The sequence below is a fragment of the Microtus ochrogaster genome, chromosome 4 (genome assembly GCF_000317375.1).
Source record: "Microtus ochrogaster isolate Prairie Vole_2 chromosome 4, MicOch1.0, whole genome shotgun sequence".
In the NCBI taxonomy this organism is placed as follows: Eukaryota; Metazoa; Chordata; class Mammalia; order Rodentia; family Cricetidae; genus Microtus; species Microtus ochrogaster.
In genome coordinates, this window is record NC_022011.1 from 42343588 (window position 1) to 42361785 (window position 18198).

The 18198-nt window shown below is 43.2% G+C and overlaps 1 protein-coding gene across 7 annotated transcripts in view; it reads right to left on the minus strand.

Annotated features, from left to right (window-relative positions):
• Mapkap1 (mitogen-activated protein kinase associated protein 1) overlaps window positions 1-18198 on the minus strand; it is a 226745-nt gene that overhangs the window by 41468 nt on the left and 167079 nt on the right. For all 7 annotated transcript variants that reach the window (XM_026777621.1, XM_026777619.1, XM_026777615.1 and 4 more), the window contains one exon: window positions 1748-1888. In XM_026777621.1, the coding sequence (XP_026633422.1) occupies window positions 1748-1888 (141 nt within the window). The remainder of the gene's footprint in view (window positions 1-1747; window positions 1889-18198) is intronic.

Below are 18198 nucleotides of genomic sequence, written 5' to 3' on the forward strand. Positions count from 1 at the left end.
GGCAGAAGGGGGTGGGGAGACACTGAACTGAGGACCTTGAGCAGGCTGGGAAAATGCTTTCATGCCAGCACTAGACACCTGCCTTCTTCCAGGGCAGCCTTTGCATTTTCTCTCTATGAGAGACATCAGAAACGAACACTCCTAGTGCATACAGCACTCAGCAATTTTATGTTCTTAAGTTTGTTGTTGAGATACGGTCTCACTATTTAGCTCTGGCTGAGCTGGAACAGGGCAGAACCGAGGCTCAGAAAGACAGGGAACCTGGCTTAAGGTTACATGGCAGCTAGTGAGGGAGCCACAGCCTTAAGCCAGTTCAGGCTTAGCTGCCTATCTCTTAACCACGAAGCTGAACATTCAGTATATGGCAAGTTCCTGTCAACAAAACTGGAAAGGGGCCTAGGAAAATGACTCAGTTGGTAAAATGTGTGTGATAACAGCCTTGACTTCGGGTTCCAAGAACTCAAGTAAAAGGCCAGTGGGGTGTCCGAGACAGGACCCTGGGACTTGCTGGTCAGCCAGTCTAGCCAAATTGGTGAGCTCAGGGTTAGTCAGAGACGCTGTCTCGAAAGATAAGGTAGAGAGCAACTGAAGGAAGACACCTGAGCTCTACAGGTGGGCAGATCTGCACACATACATACACATTATGATAGAATACTAGCTTTTTGAAGCTAGATTCAAATTAATACCAATATCAGAGATTTTATTATAAGAAATATAAACTTAAGCCGGGTGGTGGTGGCGCACGCCTTTAATCCCAGCACTTGGGAGGCAGAGGCAGGTGAATCTCTGTGAGTTCAAGACCAGCCTGGTCTACAAGAGCTAGTTCCAGGACAGGCTCCAAAGCCACAGAGAAGCTCTGTCTTGAAAAGCTAAAAAAAAAAAAAAAAAAAGAAAAAAAAAAGAAATATAAACTTAACAATGTTAGAATTAGATTCAATCTTTATCCCCTTGTGCAATAGGCAAACAAGGCTCTACAGGAGAGAGATATGGCAGGGTAACAATTCAACTCCCTTGCTATGTGAGCGTGGTGCCCTCCCAGCTTCTCCTCTCCCCATGCATGAGATCTTTGTTAGTGGGCAGAAGATACGAGCTGGTCAGACCTGGGTTCCACATGACAGTACCACCAGCCTGTGTGAGTTGGTCATGAGGCTATCTCTGCCCTTCATCATCACCTCTGTCAAGTGGGATAGCAAAAACTACCACCTTCTAGGCAGTAAAGAGTACGAGGGAAGCAGTGAGCAGTGATGCAGACACAGTGGACACCTAGATAATGCAGCCCTGATGATGTAGTAATATCATGTTGACTATTAAGGTAAATTTTCTATTCCTGTTAAGATTAAGTAAAAGCAGAAATTTAGTGCTTAATAAGAACAAATCAAGCTCAGATATTTGTTGAAACCAAGTATTGGATTTTTCTAGTGAGACCCAAATATAATCTCTAAGATCACTGTGAAGCTTCCTAAACATGGAAGCTATGAACTTGGGGAATAAGGACAGGTCTCCTGTAGGATCCCAAGAGGACCAGGACCAGAGGAGTCACGAAACTTCCCACAGGTCCATCAGTTTGCGGATAGTCTCAAGTGAGTTCTCTTTCAAAACGAAGAAAAGACAGAGCCCTCGGATGGGAAAAGGACATGCTTTAAATTTCATTGTTTAACATTTCCTCAGAAAACAAATTATCTTTACTCATCCAGGTCACATAAAAGTTGTATGCCATTTCTTCCCCTGCATCTCCACATACACTCACCTAACTGCACGTCAGTTGTGAACCGCAGTCTGTGGATCATGCTGACTTTGAATGACTTGTAATGGTGGCTGCTAAGCATATCCTGTACTGTAGCGATGTCAATTTGTGAATCCTCCTCAAAAACTCCGTCTGCCCTTGAACCTAGGGAGGAAAAAACAGTTTAACACATAAAGATACATGAGGCTTGGCAAATGGTGTCTGCTTAAAATGCTTTGGGATAAATTAAAATAATACGGGCTATTTAATTTGGAGGAGAAAAGGCTGAGCGATGACTTAATAATGCCATTCCAGTAAACAGAGAATGCTAACGTATTAATCATTCAACAGTTAATTCCACAAACACTGCCTATTCCAAGGCAGGCCCTTGGCTGGGCAGTGGGAGAAAAGAATGGCAGCATCCTGCTCACGCTCTCAGGCAGCGTGGTCTCCATTGTGCTGGTCAAAATCTGGGAGTGTGGTGATTATGGACATCACCCATGCTCCTTGAAGAACCCTGCCCCTTTCAAATCCCTAACCTGTCTGTCTGCTTAGCAGCCCTTGCCATGGTTGAGAGCTTCCCCTGCCTCAGGCAGGGGCCTCTCGCGGGCCTTCGGACTGCTGGGCTGCCTCTATGATCTGGTCACAAGACCTTCTGGTCACTCACACCATGTGACATGACATGGGTGACAAAGCCTGGTGCTCTACATACAGAGTTCTCTGGATCCCAGGCCCAGCAGTGAAAGCAGGCCAGCTTAAGTGACTGAACAGTTTTCCAGTCTCTTACCAGTCTTCATAATGCCTATCTCAGGTCCTCCCAACTGCTGCAGACTGCTCCTAGATTCAAGGTTCCATCAAGCAAAGGCAAACCAATGCCAGTTCCCAGAGTATGGGATGGACATTTCTGAAGCGCAGTTGCTGGGTCTTGTTCGTGGCCTACACTACTCCTTCAGGTACCTCAGAACAGCCAAAATCTTTCCCTTCCCCAGGCTAGCACAGACTTGACCACTTCCATGAAATCTGTTTTAGTGGCTCTGACACACATCTACAATAGCAGGTATATACTGGATCAGAGCTGAGCAGACCTGGTTCAACTCCCATCTCATCTGCTGTATGATCTTAGGTGAGTGACTACCTCTGTGAATTTGTCTTTGACATTCATAGAACATCAAAATTCATGTAAAGAATCTAATATATAAAATGACTAACGGTATCCAGAGGGGCTCAGACTCAGCCTTGTCCTACAAGTGCTTGGTGGCTGCTTTGTCCTAACGTGGGAGTTTCACAAAGGCCAGGGAAGTTTCTTACTTATCTTTATGCTGTCTCCTGAGAACAGCACAGGTAAATGGTGTGCTCACACCAAACTTCTAAATCAATAATGGGCAGTGTGTTACCCGTGTCAGTCATGATGTCAAGTACTTTATTCAGGTTAAACCTCATGACAACATGGAGGGTTCTGGAATTTTCCATCTCAAACCGATGGAAAGTTAAGGCATATCCCAAGGCCACACTAGATAAAGGCAAACCACAGGCAAATGTCCAGAATTCCTTCAGACAGAGTTTACGGGAACAAAAGTACTAACTAGCTTTGGGTATCTCCACAGCCTGACAACTCCATGCTTTTCTTTGCCTTCAGGCTGACTTTTTAAATAAGTCTGTTTCTCTTCTTTTACACTGAACTCAGTTATTAGCAAGTGTATGTTTTGTTTCCAAACACTATGGTCTTTCATATGAAAAATACAGCCCTGTGTTAGGCTGTTCCCATGGGAAGGATGTGACACACCTTGGACACAGTCCTATCTTAGACCATACTGCACATGTCCTCATCCTCCATGCTCAGAGCGCCTTGCTCCCTGTCCTTTCCACTCTCTTTTCTATTCCTTCTCAAAAGCCTGGTCAAATGAGGCTCCAAGAAGGGAGATTTTCCTGACTCCAAGCCCCCAAATCTAGTATGGCTCCTGACACTGCATCTCTATCTTCTACAGGCCAGTGTCCACCAAGTCATCACCTATCTCTGCCTCCAGACTGTAAGCCACAGGAAGGCAGTCACCATGATCGCGATGTTCTCACTGCTGTGCGAACAAGGCTGGAGCCTAGTGCAAGTGCAGTGTGCGGCAGTGACTTAACCAGTATCTTACTGCAGGACTAACTGAGTGACGCGCCCACAGCAAGAGCCATCTGTGGACTGGTTTCATTCTTTGAAGCACCAGTGATTTGGGACAGATCATGGCCCTCAATGTCTCCTAGGAAATGTGACATCAGAATGAAAACTGGGAGGAAAGTTTAGCATAGTCTTTTACTTTGTCAAAACTACATCTTAATAGAAACTTAACTGCCAAAAAGCATTCATTTCTATCTTAGGATTTTTATACATGAAAATTATAAAGAAAACATTCTTTTTTTCTTAAATACGAAAGTCCAACTCAGCCTTTTTTTTTTTTTTTTTTTACTGAGAACACCACATTAGATAGAGCTTAGCCCTGAGTTCTACAGCTTCTGGAACTGTAACTAATTGCTATTTTCTAAACATTGCAGGTATTTGATTTGGAAAGAGTAATAGCTTATTATGTTAAAATGCCAATTACTAAAATAAAACAACAACAACAAAACCCCATACTTAAGATTTTTACATTTTATGATGTTGGATTAAAACCAATTTAAAAATTACTACACGAGACATACAATTTTTTACTGAGCAATTTCAATGCCAGCTGCTAATAAAGCATCTTAGCTGTAAATGATAATTCAGATGCTTTTAGATAAAGTGGTGCATAAATACGGCTGAAAATTGATTTAGTTTCTTGCAGAAGCTGCTGAAGAAGGACGCGTTCTGTTTAATACATCAGCTAATGTGTCCTAAAAGCTCAAACAAGTGCCAGTTTTCATGACTAACTTTACTGTGGGAGATTAATGAAAACTTTGTATTTTGCTGAAATGTTAATAATGGGCAGATGAGACGATAGGATTTTAGTCAGGGTCTTAAGCTATGGAATAACCAGCAAGGCTTATCAATTTCCTTCTATTAATTTTAGGCTTTCATAGCTGGAGCTGGTTCAACACTAATGCTTCACACATTGACCTTCTACTCTCTGCCAGGGTAAATTCACATCCCATTGAGGACTTAGGTTTCCTGATGCTTGAGTGAGTTCTAAGTCACGGCCCCTGTCAGGGGCATGCTGGCTCTTAAGATCAGGAAGGCACAGCATCAAGGGAACAGGGAAGGCGCTGTCCTGCATTCCCTCGTGTTCTGGCTGCTTAAACAGCAGCTCCGAGCCCCACGGACAGTTTTCAGGTGGGCCCAGGAGTGCCACTGAGTGTTGGGTTTATCTGTGTGTACATGTGTCTGTCTCACTCATCCAGCAGTGCAGAGTATGAGAAGTACTGGGAGGAACTTATGACCCAGCTACAGAACACAAAGGAACAGAACCAGTGGACAAGTCCGGTGTATTAACAGCATCTGCAGTAGGCACTTTATCTCAAGTGAGCTACCTGAAGCAAAGCACTGACCAGAAAAATGCAGTGGATTAGTGAGTGTGTAAACCTTGTGTGTCTGTACCTTGGAGAAGGTGGAACCCAACCACAGATGCAAGATACTTGGTATTATGTCATTTGCATATGGAAATCATTATTGTACTATCAACTTCACAGTAAAACCCTACTTCTGTTCAAGATGACATTTTATGTTCTCAAAGTGAAAAGTAGAGAGAACCAGAATGTCTAAAAAAACAAACACACAAAAACCCTCCCTAAATCATTAATGTAAATGAAATATAACCCTTTAGTATTTTGTTAAATTAGCAATTAAAAAGGTCACAAGCAATTAAATAAGACAAAAGCCACACTGTGTTCATCTACATTAAAGCTGAACCAGATCTCCTCATGAGTGACAAGATAAATTATAATGGTGTCTTCAAAGACTTCACAGTACACTCTGTCAAAGTCAGGAGTGTTAATGTCTCTATGTGCTCTGCATTACCATAATGTATTGTGTCAAAACGCTCACGGTGCAGTAACTCAAGGCTGAATGTGACAGCTCACACTCTGGGGTGGGTCTCAGTAGTGACTTGAGCACCAGAGCACGGATGGACTGACAGTAAGGCTCTGGAAGAGTGCACCTAGGAAGGGTCTGGGCACAACATAGAATCTTAGAGGAAGCAGACTAATTCCCTGGAAGAAAATCAGGAGGACCACAGAATGGAGTCTGTTCCCTGACTCAGGGGAAGAAAGGCCAAACAGGCTGGGGTGAGAAACACAAAGGGAAGCAGAGGAGGCAATAATGGGACCAAGTCCAAGGTGACCCTAGTTCCTACAGTAAAAAAGAAAGAGTGGGTGCTGTGAAGACAGACCATGTCTATAAAGCCAGATGTACATTAACATCCTAGCTTTCGGCCACTCATTATGGATTTACAACACGTGGGATAGGATCACCAGACACTGGAGTCTGTGTGTTTCTTTGCAATTTTCATTCTTCTCCTCCTCTCAGGCTGTGCTAAAAGCTGTTCCTACATCTATCTGCATGCCCACCCCCTTGGCCCCAGGACAAGAAAATGTGGCTAGAACAGTGAATTCAAACTCAGAGATCCTCAAAGTCTAGGTCTGGGCCAGTGGTGGGCACATCTACCTCCAAGCTCCCCTCAGGCCCCAAGGTCCTATACTGTTTTCATAGTAACAGTAAAACATCTTTTGCCTTTTACCCTTATTCCCTTACAAGTGCACGTCGTAATAAGGAGTTCTGATTTCACGTTGCAATTAACCTTTAGGAAACTATCACTTGAATTTTGATATAAATGAAAATTAATACCAACGATTATGTGAAAAGGGTACGGAAATTCTCTCCTCTGTTTCAATAATGTATCTGTGTCAAGACAAATTTTCTTCCTATACTACAACCCAAACATATATTGTAACGAACTGAGTACAGAAGCAGATATGAAGACCTAGAATATTCTATTAGCCAGACAGAAATGTGCAAAAACATACAACAGGACTGAGCTCCAGCTCAGGTGGCTAAGCATGTGCAAGGTCCTGGGCACACAAAAACCAGGACACCCCAGCACTGCATACACCAGGCATGGAAGTACACACCTGTAATCCTAGTACACGGAGGTCAAGATCAATACAAAAAGTTCAGGTCAGTCTGGGCTACAACACATGCTACCTCAGAGCTGGGGGCTGTGGGTGGGATAGGAGTGGGTGGGGAGAAGAGAAAGTATATCAGTGCTACTCTTCTCATTAAAATTTCAAAGAAAATCTTGTTATTTTCTCACAAAAATGTTTATGCTAACTGATCTACTCTTTCTAATGACTTCATAAACACAAATTTCTGTTTCTATTTCTAGAAATAGACAATACATTTTTTGTAGTTGTCAATATATTTTTATTAACCAGGTTGTACATACACTTATAATGCCAGTATTTAGGGGCCTGGAACAAGAGGATTGAGAGTTACAGGCCAGCCTAAGTCACATTGTTCTCCCTGAAATTATACAGAAAACAAAAGTTCTCAAATCAAGATAATACACAATGACAAACAGTCTCCCTCCTTTTTGGCGCTGGGGATTGAACCCGAGGTCCTGAATGAACTAAACATCTGATCTGATTCCAAGTTTTACCCCCAGTCCCACCTCACTAACTTTAAGTTGTATAAAGGGGTTCCAACAGAAAAAGTTTGAGAGCTGCTGACTTTGTGGATGAATATGCCCTTCCTGTCCTTGGTGCCCATTTGGACACCATGATGGGACACAGAGGTGGAGTCAGGCCTGTGTGAACGTGCTGCACCCTGATAGCAAGCTCAGCTGAAAACGTCTACACACATATTCCAAGAGGAACAGTGTGCTCTCAGTGCTGAGAACCAAGGCTAACTACAATTCCCCACTTCAAAGACTGTTTCATACACGTGACTTTATAGGCACCGAGGGAAACATTTAGAGGCACATGGGTTTCTTTCAAACAAGTAGGCACTAGTCATTAAGTCAAAGCTCAGATGAACTCATTGTACGCTATTGGCATTTTTCCTGTATCCACAGAGCAAGCTACACAGGACTTTCAAGTTCACCCCCTGGCTCAGTGGGTCTCAGACCAAGACTAACAGGCTAGTCTAGTGCAAGCTAAAGCAACTTCCATTTCCTGTAAAAATCCCTAGAACCCAACCAGAAGGCAAATGTCCTCTGCTACATCCTCACCTTTCAGGTTCTCATGACACAACCCTGACGACCTGTTCGTTCCAACCCACAAACAACACCACAGAGTAGATGTTATTAGGCCAGTGAAGGGACTGAGGACGCAGGGTTCTTGGGTGATGAGAAAGGAGTAGGAATTCTGAGAAAAAAGATGAGAAAACAAGGAAGTACACAGAGTAAGGGACTCTTTAGAGAAGAGCGAGTGCTTGCCTTTGGCTAGAGAAGAGAGGGAGAAGGGGAAGAGGTGAGAGGAAAAAGGTGAAAGGGGAGAAGGACAGGGGCAGGAGAGGAGAGAGTCTAAAGGCAGGGAGTTCTGGCACGCAGAAAAACACTGCTGCACAGAGAACGGACTGGAGAAGGGAAAACAAACTATGGCCCCACCATGCTATCTCAAAGTCTTGCAATCCTGTTCACTACCCACCCCCTGCTTTAGACAAGTTGGTCTCTGCTCAGATTGTACCATCTGGCCAGGGCATCCTTTCCTTTTCAAAATGTTTATGCTTCAAAGTCTAGTTTAACAGAACTGTCCTTGGTTTCTCTCTTGTAACCTGCAGTTCTCTGGGGAAAAGCTCTTGTTGAGACTATTCCACATACGTATCTGTGGTCTCCTTGTGGAGAGGCACACCCTGCCAGCACAGAAATTCAACTCTATATGGCATACTGTTTGTCACTCAGTAAATGTCCACCCAAAGCTGCCAGCAAAACTGTGTTGATCTGGGTCTACAGAACTCACCATGCTCACCACACCATTCAGACCCTTCAAAAGAGAGGGTGCACTGAGAACAGGGATTCAGCCTGCCATTTACTGGTAGTGTACTCTATGCACTATGCCAGATGCTGTATGTTCAGTATTATGGACATTTCCCAAAGTCTTTTTAGGTCAGGTGATAACATCCCCAAACAAGTGAGAAAAAAAAAAAAAGTGAGGCAGAAAAGCTGGAGCCAGGAATGGAATCCTCAATATAACCACTGCACAAGCTGTTTTGGGTAAAGATTCCTTCAGTGGGCTGGAGCTATACAACGCCACAGGTCATAACTGTGTCGAGTGCCCCACTGGAACAAAGGAATCAGGGACTTCCCAGTCAGACCCAACACTGGATGCCTGAGTAAGTCATGAAGAAAAACCTCTTCCTTAGTGCTCTGCATTCATCACTTTTTTCCCCCCCAGAAGCCGTTTAAGTCCCCAAAGTCCCATAAGCCCAAAGCTTCCCCTCTATTAAACACTTCCCTTCAGCTGCTAGTCATTTTTGCTGGCTTCTAAAAACGATCAATAGGTGATATACTATAACACACACAGGCCCCTCTGCAGTATTCTCTTTAAAGCCACCAAAATCACACAGTAGGATATTGGCTATGCTACAACCTGAGCAGGAATCCTTGCTGTCACAGTGCTTAATTGATTAAACTCCTAGAGCCAGAGTCAGTCTGCTGGAGGACTTCCCACGTAGAGATGTCAGCTCTCCCTCAATAAATCAAAGTAATCTTGCTTTATGAGGGGATCAGAAAGAAGCAGTTTTAGGTTTGTAGAATTTCTGAGAGAACAGATCACAGAAGGAGCCTGCTCAGCCCTCAGCTCACCCTGCACCCATGCCCAGGTCAGGGTAGTTGTCTCAGTGTCACACTTCTGTCTTGGGGCTTCAGATGGGCGCTATCTAGCTTACAACATTCGCTTACCTATTGTTTTAACTAATTTTCCCCTTTTTTCAAAGAAGCTGATTCTTCTCAAAATGGTCACTCAAAAGCCACCTTTGCTAAATAAAAGCACCCACTCTTCACCTGGGCCCACCAGGTAGCAAAAGCACATGCTAGCCTGGCATCTCTGCCTTCACTTTGTATAGATTTTTGATGGAAGGAACAGAAGCGAATTACTTTAGTCACTCTGAGTTACAAGAAGAGCAATACCTCACAGGACAGATGCCCCCTTCACATTCACATGAGAATGAGGCTTCTTTATCAAAACACCTTGCTGGAGAAAACCGAGCTGAGATATGAAGGACCAGTGATGGGCAGGCTACACCTTGACCAAGACTGCGTTCCTTTTGCCCAGCCACTTAAACCCAAGCCTTCTCTTGGCACCTAAAAGGCAGACTTGGGGCTGCTGAGCCCCTTTATCTGCTCCCCCTCCTGCTGTGGGCACACTGGGTCAGTGTCTTTTCTCTGCTTTTCACTGACCCTCAGCTCTCCAGTATATTGAGACTAGAGTTTTGCTGGCTCCTCTTCAACCCTGTAGTTGTTGTTGATCCAATGTCAGTATATAAAGAACAAGTGAAAAAACACACGTTCAAAGTGAACACAACCATCCTTGAGAGCTGGAGTGTGACCATTTGCAGGGTGGGAAACAGGTCTCATGATGGGTTTACTTGCAAGTTAGGCTGGCAAAATCCCTATCACTCCTTCCTCCAATGTGTCTTTGCTTATGCTCAGAACTCAGGGAAAGTAATGTGCTTTTTTCCCCCCCCCTAGGGATCCTAACACTGGACAGTTTATATAGCAGAATACTTAAGGACTAGAAAATCTGACTAACACTGAGGTCCAAAATCAAGAGACAGAGTACAATGCTGGAAGAAACCCAGCTCCCATCTAATCACTGCAGGAATGTCACCTGATGCATTACTAAAACCATGACTGGAGGAGCAGGGCACATTCTGAGGCCAGGAGCCAACTGGAAGAGTGCAAGGCTTTGTGCCCTCACTTACAGCCCAGACAGGGTCTGCAGCTCGTCAAACATGTTTCCTTACTGCTCTAATGTACCAGTGTATCGCTTAATGAAAGTTCTTAATTGTAATTCAATTAATTACATACACAGAGTCCCCAATTACATTTTCCAATAAGACATTGGCTGTGGTACAGGTCTAAATGCACTTAACCAATTTTAATATATTAAGACCAATTTCCCTTGAATACTAATTACTACCTAATGATAAAATAAGGGGGGGGGGACTTTTCAGAAAGGAGGGGCAAGAAAAAGTCAATTCATGTGGAAGTTCTCAGCCCACATAGCACAATGGGTGCTTTCATTACTAAAAAAGTCCCTGTGGACAGGGCACAGGTTTGTTTCCTATCCAGGTCTGCACAGTTCTTAGCCCTAGGGGTCCACTCTTCCTTTGCCCAAAGAGACTGTGGGAATTGTCAGAGGCTACTGGGAGGACGACCATGGACAAGGTCACAGAAGCTCAGAGCAGCTTGTGACTGGGAGAGCTCAGAGGCACAGGCATTTTGTTAATGGCCCCTTGGATGGTGAACTGTGGTTTATTATGAGCTTTAACATATAGTGTCATTTACTTGCTTCCATGGTTGACACCTCATAACACCCCCAAAGGGCGGGATCACCATCACATTCATCACATGAAAAATGAAGCTCACAGAGAAGAACTTGCCCAAGCGACAAAGCGATGCCAAGCACCTCACCTTTCCTCCCATACACATGGCCAACCAGCCCATTAACAAACAGCAAGAGGTGGATACAGGAACTCTGTGGTAACACTGCCACTGCATTTCAATTCTGTTAGTGTGCAAGAAGCTGATATGCAACATCAAGTAGAAAATCCTTACAGAGAGCACCTACCTCTAAGCCAGACAAGCAACTGCCTTTCGGCAATAATTCAGCCTGAAATATGGACCATGAGTGTCACAAGTCACTGCTCCTTGTAAACAGAGTTTATTTGCATGATCACATTTTCCTTTGTATTTGACGAGTAGTGCTGTGGTCCAATAAAAGAGCTTTAAAGCCTTCATTCAATGAACATGATAGAAACTGGTGAGATCAGTAATTTGTAACAGAAGAAAGCCAAGCCTCCATGAGCAGAGACTCCCACCAGGGAGTCTCCAGCCCTGGCTGAGAACAAACCAAAGGAGGAATGGGCCTGCCCTGAAGAAACTTCACAAAACACATGGAAGAGGGCAGCACTCTTCCATTCCATTTCGGAATCTTTCTCTTTTCGGGAGGGAAAGTCAAGTCTAAGCGTGGAGACTGTGAAGACATGACTTCCTCAGCAGCAGAGTGAGGGCATCAGGGAGGGGTGCAGGAGGTAGGTACACACACCTTCAGGGGGAAGGAGTCGGGTCTAGGCAGACAAGGAGAGACAGGGTATTAAGATATGGTCACTGTCCAGGGTGAGAGGGGCTGCAGTCTAGCTTGCAGCAGACAAATCCACTAAGTGTAATTCAAGAGGAGGAAGGAGAGGGACTCCAAACCCAGGAAGCGGTAGCCAGGGGTCCCAAGTAGGCTTTGAAGAGTTGCTTTCCTGTTTGCTTGTTTGTTTGTTTTGGTTTTCTGAGACAGAATTTCTCTCTGTAGCCTGGCTACCCTGGAAATCACTCTGTAGGCCAGGCTGGCTTCAAACTCATAGATTCACCTGCCTCTGCCTCCTGAGTGCTGAGATTAGCGTGGCGCTCTCCTGGGTCTTTAAGGGGCAACTAAATGAGATCCCTCTGGCCCTGCAGATCATCTGTTCCACACAGTCTATTTGGGGAACTATGCAGCCTTTGTAGTGTGACCTTAAATAAAGGAAGCTAAGTTCAGGAAGGAACTGAAATGATGGAAGGTTGAAGCGTTCTATGTGTCTCCTTTGAAAGACTTTGAACTTGAGCCCCTGATGCCTCTCACCATAGCACCTTTATTAAGGAAGCAAAGGAACTAAACAAACAAACAAACAAAAATTACAGTAGATTTAATGAAAAAAGACAGTTTTCTTTCCCAGGCTCCTCATTAGTATTCATAAAATATTAGCAAAACACTTCCCTTTCGAGAGCCTCAGTTTCCTCCTCTATAAAAGAAACATGACCACACTTTCCTAAAAGGTGGTTACAATTGTGTTCCTATCTCACTCCATCTTCACAAGATGCCCCAAGCAGATTCTACCTCCACAGGAAACTGGGTCTTGGAGAGGTGCCATGCATGATATACCCAATATCAGGGGCTGCAAGTATTTCACCTAAGGTCTACCTGTTCTAGTGACAATCCTTTAAGCATCATGCTGAATTATGATAGTAGCCTAGTGAGAGATAAAGAGAGACAGTACCTGGCAGTTTCCAGGCAGTCCTTAAAGCCAGGCTAATCTTGGGTACATTTTGGCCCCAATGATGAGGAATTCCAGAGTTCCTATCTCAAAGCCAAGGAAGAAGCTGTCTCTTTCTTTTAAGGCCCTAGATGGGTGACCCACATTTGATCAGTGTGAAAGGTCACCCAGATTCTACATTTGGCAGAAGAGAAAACTGAAGCTCAGTGTGGTGTCAGGATTGATATGGAAGCTTGAACAAGAACAGGAGTTTACTGCTACCTCCTCCTCAGAATGTACTCGCTGCTTCTGTCTGGTTTGCCTCCAGCTTTGAGCAGACAGTTGGCAGAAGGATGGAGTAGATCATGAGACACAGATCCAAACTGGAAAGCTCAAGGGCTCTGGCTTGTCACATTCTTATTTAGGCCGAGATCCAAGCACAAATGTGAGCTCTCGGTCCCTAGGCAGAAACTTGTCACATCAGTTCGTGTGCAAGCTTCTCTCTCACAGAGGACAAGGACAATCAGCACAACCTTTCTCATGATCCGAACTTCAGGTTATGGAAGAGTAGGCTTTGGAAACAGAGGGTAGACTTCAGGTTTTGGTGTTATGCTACTATCTGGCTAGCTTTGGTAAAGTCTTCTCACCATGAGAGTAATGTCTGTAGGAGAAAATGTGAGTTCAGTACAAGATCCTGTAACAATAGGCCTTAATAAACGACTTTAAAACACTGTTGGGTATGGTTGCTTTAAAAAATGTCATGGCCCACCCCTCTGAAGGAAAACTGAAAGGGTGCTATCTACATTACAGCTTTTTCAATCCAATGATGTGACTTATAAAGTGAACCTCATTCTGGGACAGCAGAAAGTACTCTGCCTGTAATTTCTCTTGGTTCTCAATTCCATCTCTCTCCATCTTGGAAAAGGCTCTGACAGCTCCATGGTTCCAGACCAACACACTTGTGCCCAAAGCTCTACTAGCCACAGAGGCAGTGCTACCATTATTTCCTAGTTAAAGCCAACACTCCCTGATGGATAATTATGCACCAGGTACTATCCTAAGAACCTTCTATGTGAACACACTGACTCCTGCTGTGAGCACCATGGAGGCAGCTGAATTGCCCCCAGCTTCAGTGAAACGATGGGGCTCTCAGAATAGTAGTACGCAGCATGGACAGGAAGCCATGGACAGCACATTCTCCAAAGTGTGCTGTAATGCATAAACTCCACTTGGCTGCCTTTGAACGCGGTTCTTGGAAGGGTAGTGTGCCTGACCAAACAATCCAAAAACAGTGAGGGAGTGAAAAAAAGAAAACATTTTGAAACATTGTATTGATTGAACTTCTTAGTAGATGGCCAGTAGACAATAATATATGGTTATTAGTTGGGATCTCTATAGTTAGTCTTTTAAACATTTTTCTATGAAAATAATAAATTGCTTTTCATAATTTGCACCTATTTTATACAGCTAAGTCACAATAGTCCATTGCATTCTGACTGTTTTCTGCCTTTAGCATTTGTAAACACAGTTGTGGGGGTTTCTTTCATTCCAAGCAGTTTTGACTCACAGCAGCAGAACTGGAACAAATGGCAAAGTCTTGGGGAGAGTGGTGCTGGGACTCAAAAGGTGGCACAGTTGGAGACTGTTCTTGCTGAGCTGTGGAGTATGAGCTAGGGCCTAGATGCCAAAGCTTCATTCACTAATCCTCACATTTTTTTTCCTTCTTATCATAGAGACCCAGGGCTTTTCCTTAAAAACAAAAGCTATCTGTATCATATAAACTATAGAGTAATAGCAGCAGGTTAGGAACATAAAATTTACATGTAGAATATGTGAATCAATACAGAGTAACACACCGTGAATCATTAAGATGATAAAATAACAATGCAGCAAGTCTTCATTTGTGTTTTTTAAGGAAGGAACATAAACATGGATGTGTATATGTGTATGCATGTGTACACAACTGCTCATGTACATGTGAATGTGCACAGACCAGCCCTGGAGAGACAGATGCCTGTCATCTCTGGGAGAAGAAGAAAGAAGTGAAGCTTAATTCCTACACTTTGGTTTCCTAAAGAAGAAAAAAAAACTTTTTATAAGTAAAAGTGTGAACATATCCAAAAAAAGTCACCAGATACTAATAAGTAAGCACACTCCCTTATTTGTGACTTACTGGGAGGCCAACATTATGAAACAGAATCCTAGATGAGGTTCCTGCTGGTCAATCACTTGCCCAAGTATGTTCAAGAGAATCTTAAAGAATGACAGGAACAATGGAGAAGGAAAACAATTATCAGGTAAAGAGCAGCAAGGGACAGCTGTGTAGCTCTTCCTGTGGCACTCTGTAGCATGGGGCTATGAGTTATTGCAGGAGTGCCACAGGAAATGTCACACTAAGACGTGTTTACTATAAGTCTCTGTCCATGAGATTTTGCCTTTATGTCACGTTCACCTTTTCTTCTTTTAGAAATTCTAGAATATGTAAGCATGAACCAAGAGAAGGAAAATGAATGACTTGGAATTGCATCCAGCAGAGATAGCTATTTTGAGCTCACTCCTTCTCTACTGCTGCATCGCTAGCTTTGCTCTCATCAAAGGAATGCAGCAGTAGGACCACAGTGCATTTCTTCCCTCTGATGTTAGCAACATGACTGCTCTCATCACCAAACTTGCCAGACATAACTTATTTACTTATTGTGTGAATTTATGCGTGAATGTGTGTACAGGTGTATATATGTACACCAACAAGTGTGTGCACGTGCTCAAAGAGGACAGGATCTGGAGTTACAGGCTGTTGTGGGGTGCCAGATGTAAGTGTTAGAAACCAAATCCTGGTCCTTAGCATGAGCAACAAGCACTCTTATCTGCTGAGCCATCTCTCTAGCCCCTAAACACAACTTTTAACGGCTGAAATAGTAAGTAAAAAGATAAATAAAATTCTGTACCTACATTTTTTTTCTTCTTTTACCATTACTGCAGCAAATCGCCAACTTTGCATTCTAGAATAAACCCACTTGGCAATGAGATACAATTCTTCTAATCAAATGTTGGACTTGGCATGCTACCAATTTGCTGGGATTTTAGGATCTCTCTAAGACTGGTGTGAAATGTTTCGGTCTTGTGTCATCATTACTGGGGTTGTACCAGGGTTATGCTTGCCTCATGTCTTCCATCAGCTCCAGGGCCACCTCTCTGGGGAAGCACGTGCAAGTGGGACTCTTGATTCTCAAGTGTCCCACCATGACTTGCTTGGGCTCTCTCTGTGGGATGTTTTCAATCATTAATTCAAATTTTCAAAATTGACCAGAACATTCCCATTTCTTCTTGTGCCAATTTTGATGTGATGTTGATTTTTTTTTCCAGGACTTCATTCTTTTCATCTACATTTTTATTTTTATTTTTTAATTTTTTTTGCAGTGGAGGTTTTCACAATCCTCTTGTATGGGCTGGGGAGATGGCTCAGAGGGTAAAGTACCAGCTGTGCAAAGGCCCAGAGACAGAAGGATCCCTGGACCCTGATGGCCAGACAATCAAAGCAGCAAACGCCAGGTTCAGGGAGAGTGACTGCAGACGATGGTTTCCCACGCATCTGTATAGGCAAGGGAACTTACACATATATAAACTTACACGCACACAGACACCCTCTGTGCTATATGGGTAATGATTATGGGATCTGTCGTGAGTCTCCTTTTTCTGTCTGTTACTACCTATGTTTCTCTGCTATTTTCTTTCCTTGACTTTAACCCATTTCAAAAGAGGTTTACTGATTTTATGAGTCCTTTTGTTGTTTCTGAGTTTTCTAGCTCAGTAATTTCTGATCTTTGTTGCCTCTTAGGCTTTCTTCTCTATTTTTCTACTCTTTTTTTTTTTGTTTGCTGAATAGCTGAATGCTCAGTTCATTACTTTTCTTTTGTAATACATAAATAAACTGGAAGGCTGCAACACTTCCTTTCATGCTGCTGTAGCCATATCTACAACTTTTAATATATAGGATTTTCATTATTCTATCAATATATTTTCTTGTTTTGTTTGTTGTATGCTACTAGGAATTGACCCCAAGTTTTCACACACGCTAGGCGAGCACTCTATCACTAAGCTATGCACCCCCCCGTATTTTCTAATGTCGATTATTATTATTTATTTTTTTCACTCACAGGATCAGAAGCTTAATTCTCAATTTCCAAATGCATACCAATTTTCTTTCCCTTTTTTGATTTCCAGGCTAATTTTATTGTTCTTAGTCAGTATACTAAGAAGCTGCATAAATCCCCAATACAGGGATAGAACTTAAGCTATGACTTTCCTAGTTGGAGGCAGAAACAACACTGTAAAAACCATAATATACATAAATCTTTGTTGCATTTTAAGTCTTTTCTCAGGGTAGATTCCCCAAAGTGGAAATCTTGTGTAAACAATTCTTAGTCCTCTTATATATCCAGCTAGTATCTTTAATAGATTCCACTGTTGTCACCAGCATCTAAGTATGTCAGCATCCTCAGATCTTCCCTACCCATGAGGATTTATTTATTGCTTATTTTAGTTGAGATACTGCCTTATGTATCTTAGGTTAGCCTTAAACTTAAGTAGCTGATGATGACCTTGAACTTCTGCCTCAGCCTCCTATGTGCTGATAACAGCTGCACACCACCATGCCCAGTCCAGAAGGAATACTTCTGAAATACCTGCTTTATTTGATAAGGGGAGAACATCATATTTTGCCTAAAAATACTTGTATATTAGATTCTTGAGAGAACATACATTTATGAATATTTATTACTTATCTAAGTGTCTTTAGACCATTTAGGCATTACTTATTTTTAATTTTCTATGTTCTTACATAGGATTCTTATAACCACCTACAGATGGTGAGGCCATCAACCTTTATCTGAGAAATTGCTCTGAAAGCCACATCTCTCCTTCCTGGTCAATGTGTGCATGCTGTCCCAGAGGCAGCCAAGGGTTCTGGTGAAGAAGCAGCAGTCCAGTCTGCCAAAAGTCAGCGGCAGGACTAAAGGTCTTTTACTTACTCACTCACTCATCTATCTCTCCTGAGCTTCTGTAGTGTGTAGTCTTTAGCAGGCTGCTGAGCTAATGAGGGACAACTAGCATGGCTCAGGAATGCCTTTGCAGACTTATAATCCAGTGGGGAAGGTAGATATTAGCCAGTTACTGGGCAAAATTAATAACAGCAATACATGCCGGGCGATGGTGGCGCATGCCTTTAATCCCAGCACTCGGGAGGCAGAGGCAGGCGGATCTCTGTGAGTTCGAGACCAGCCTGGTCTACAGAGCTAGTTCC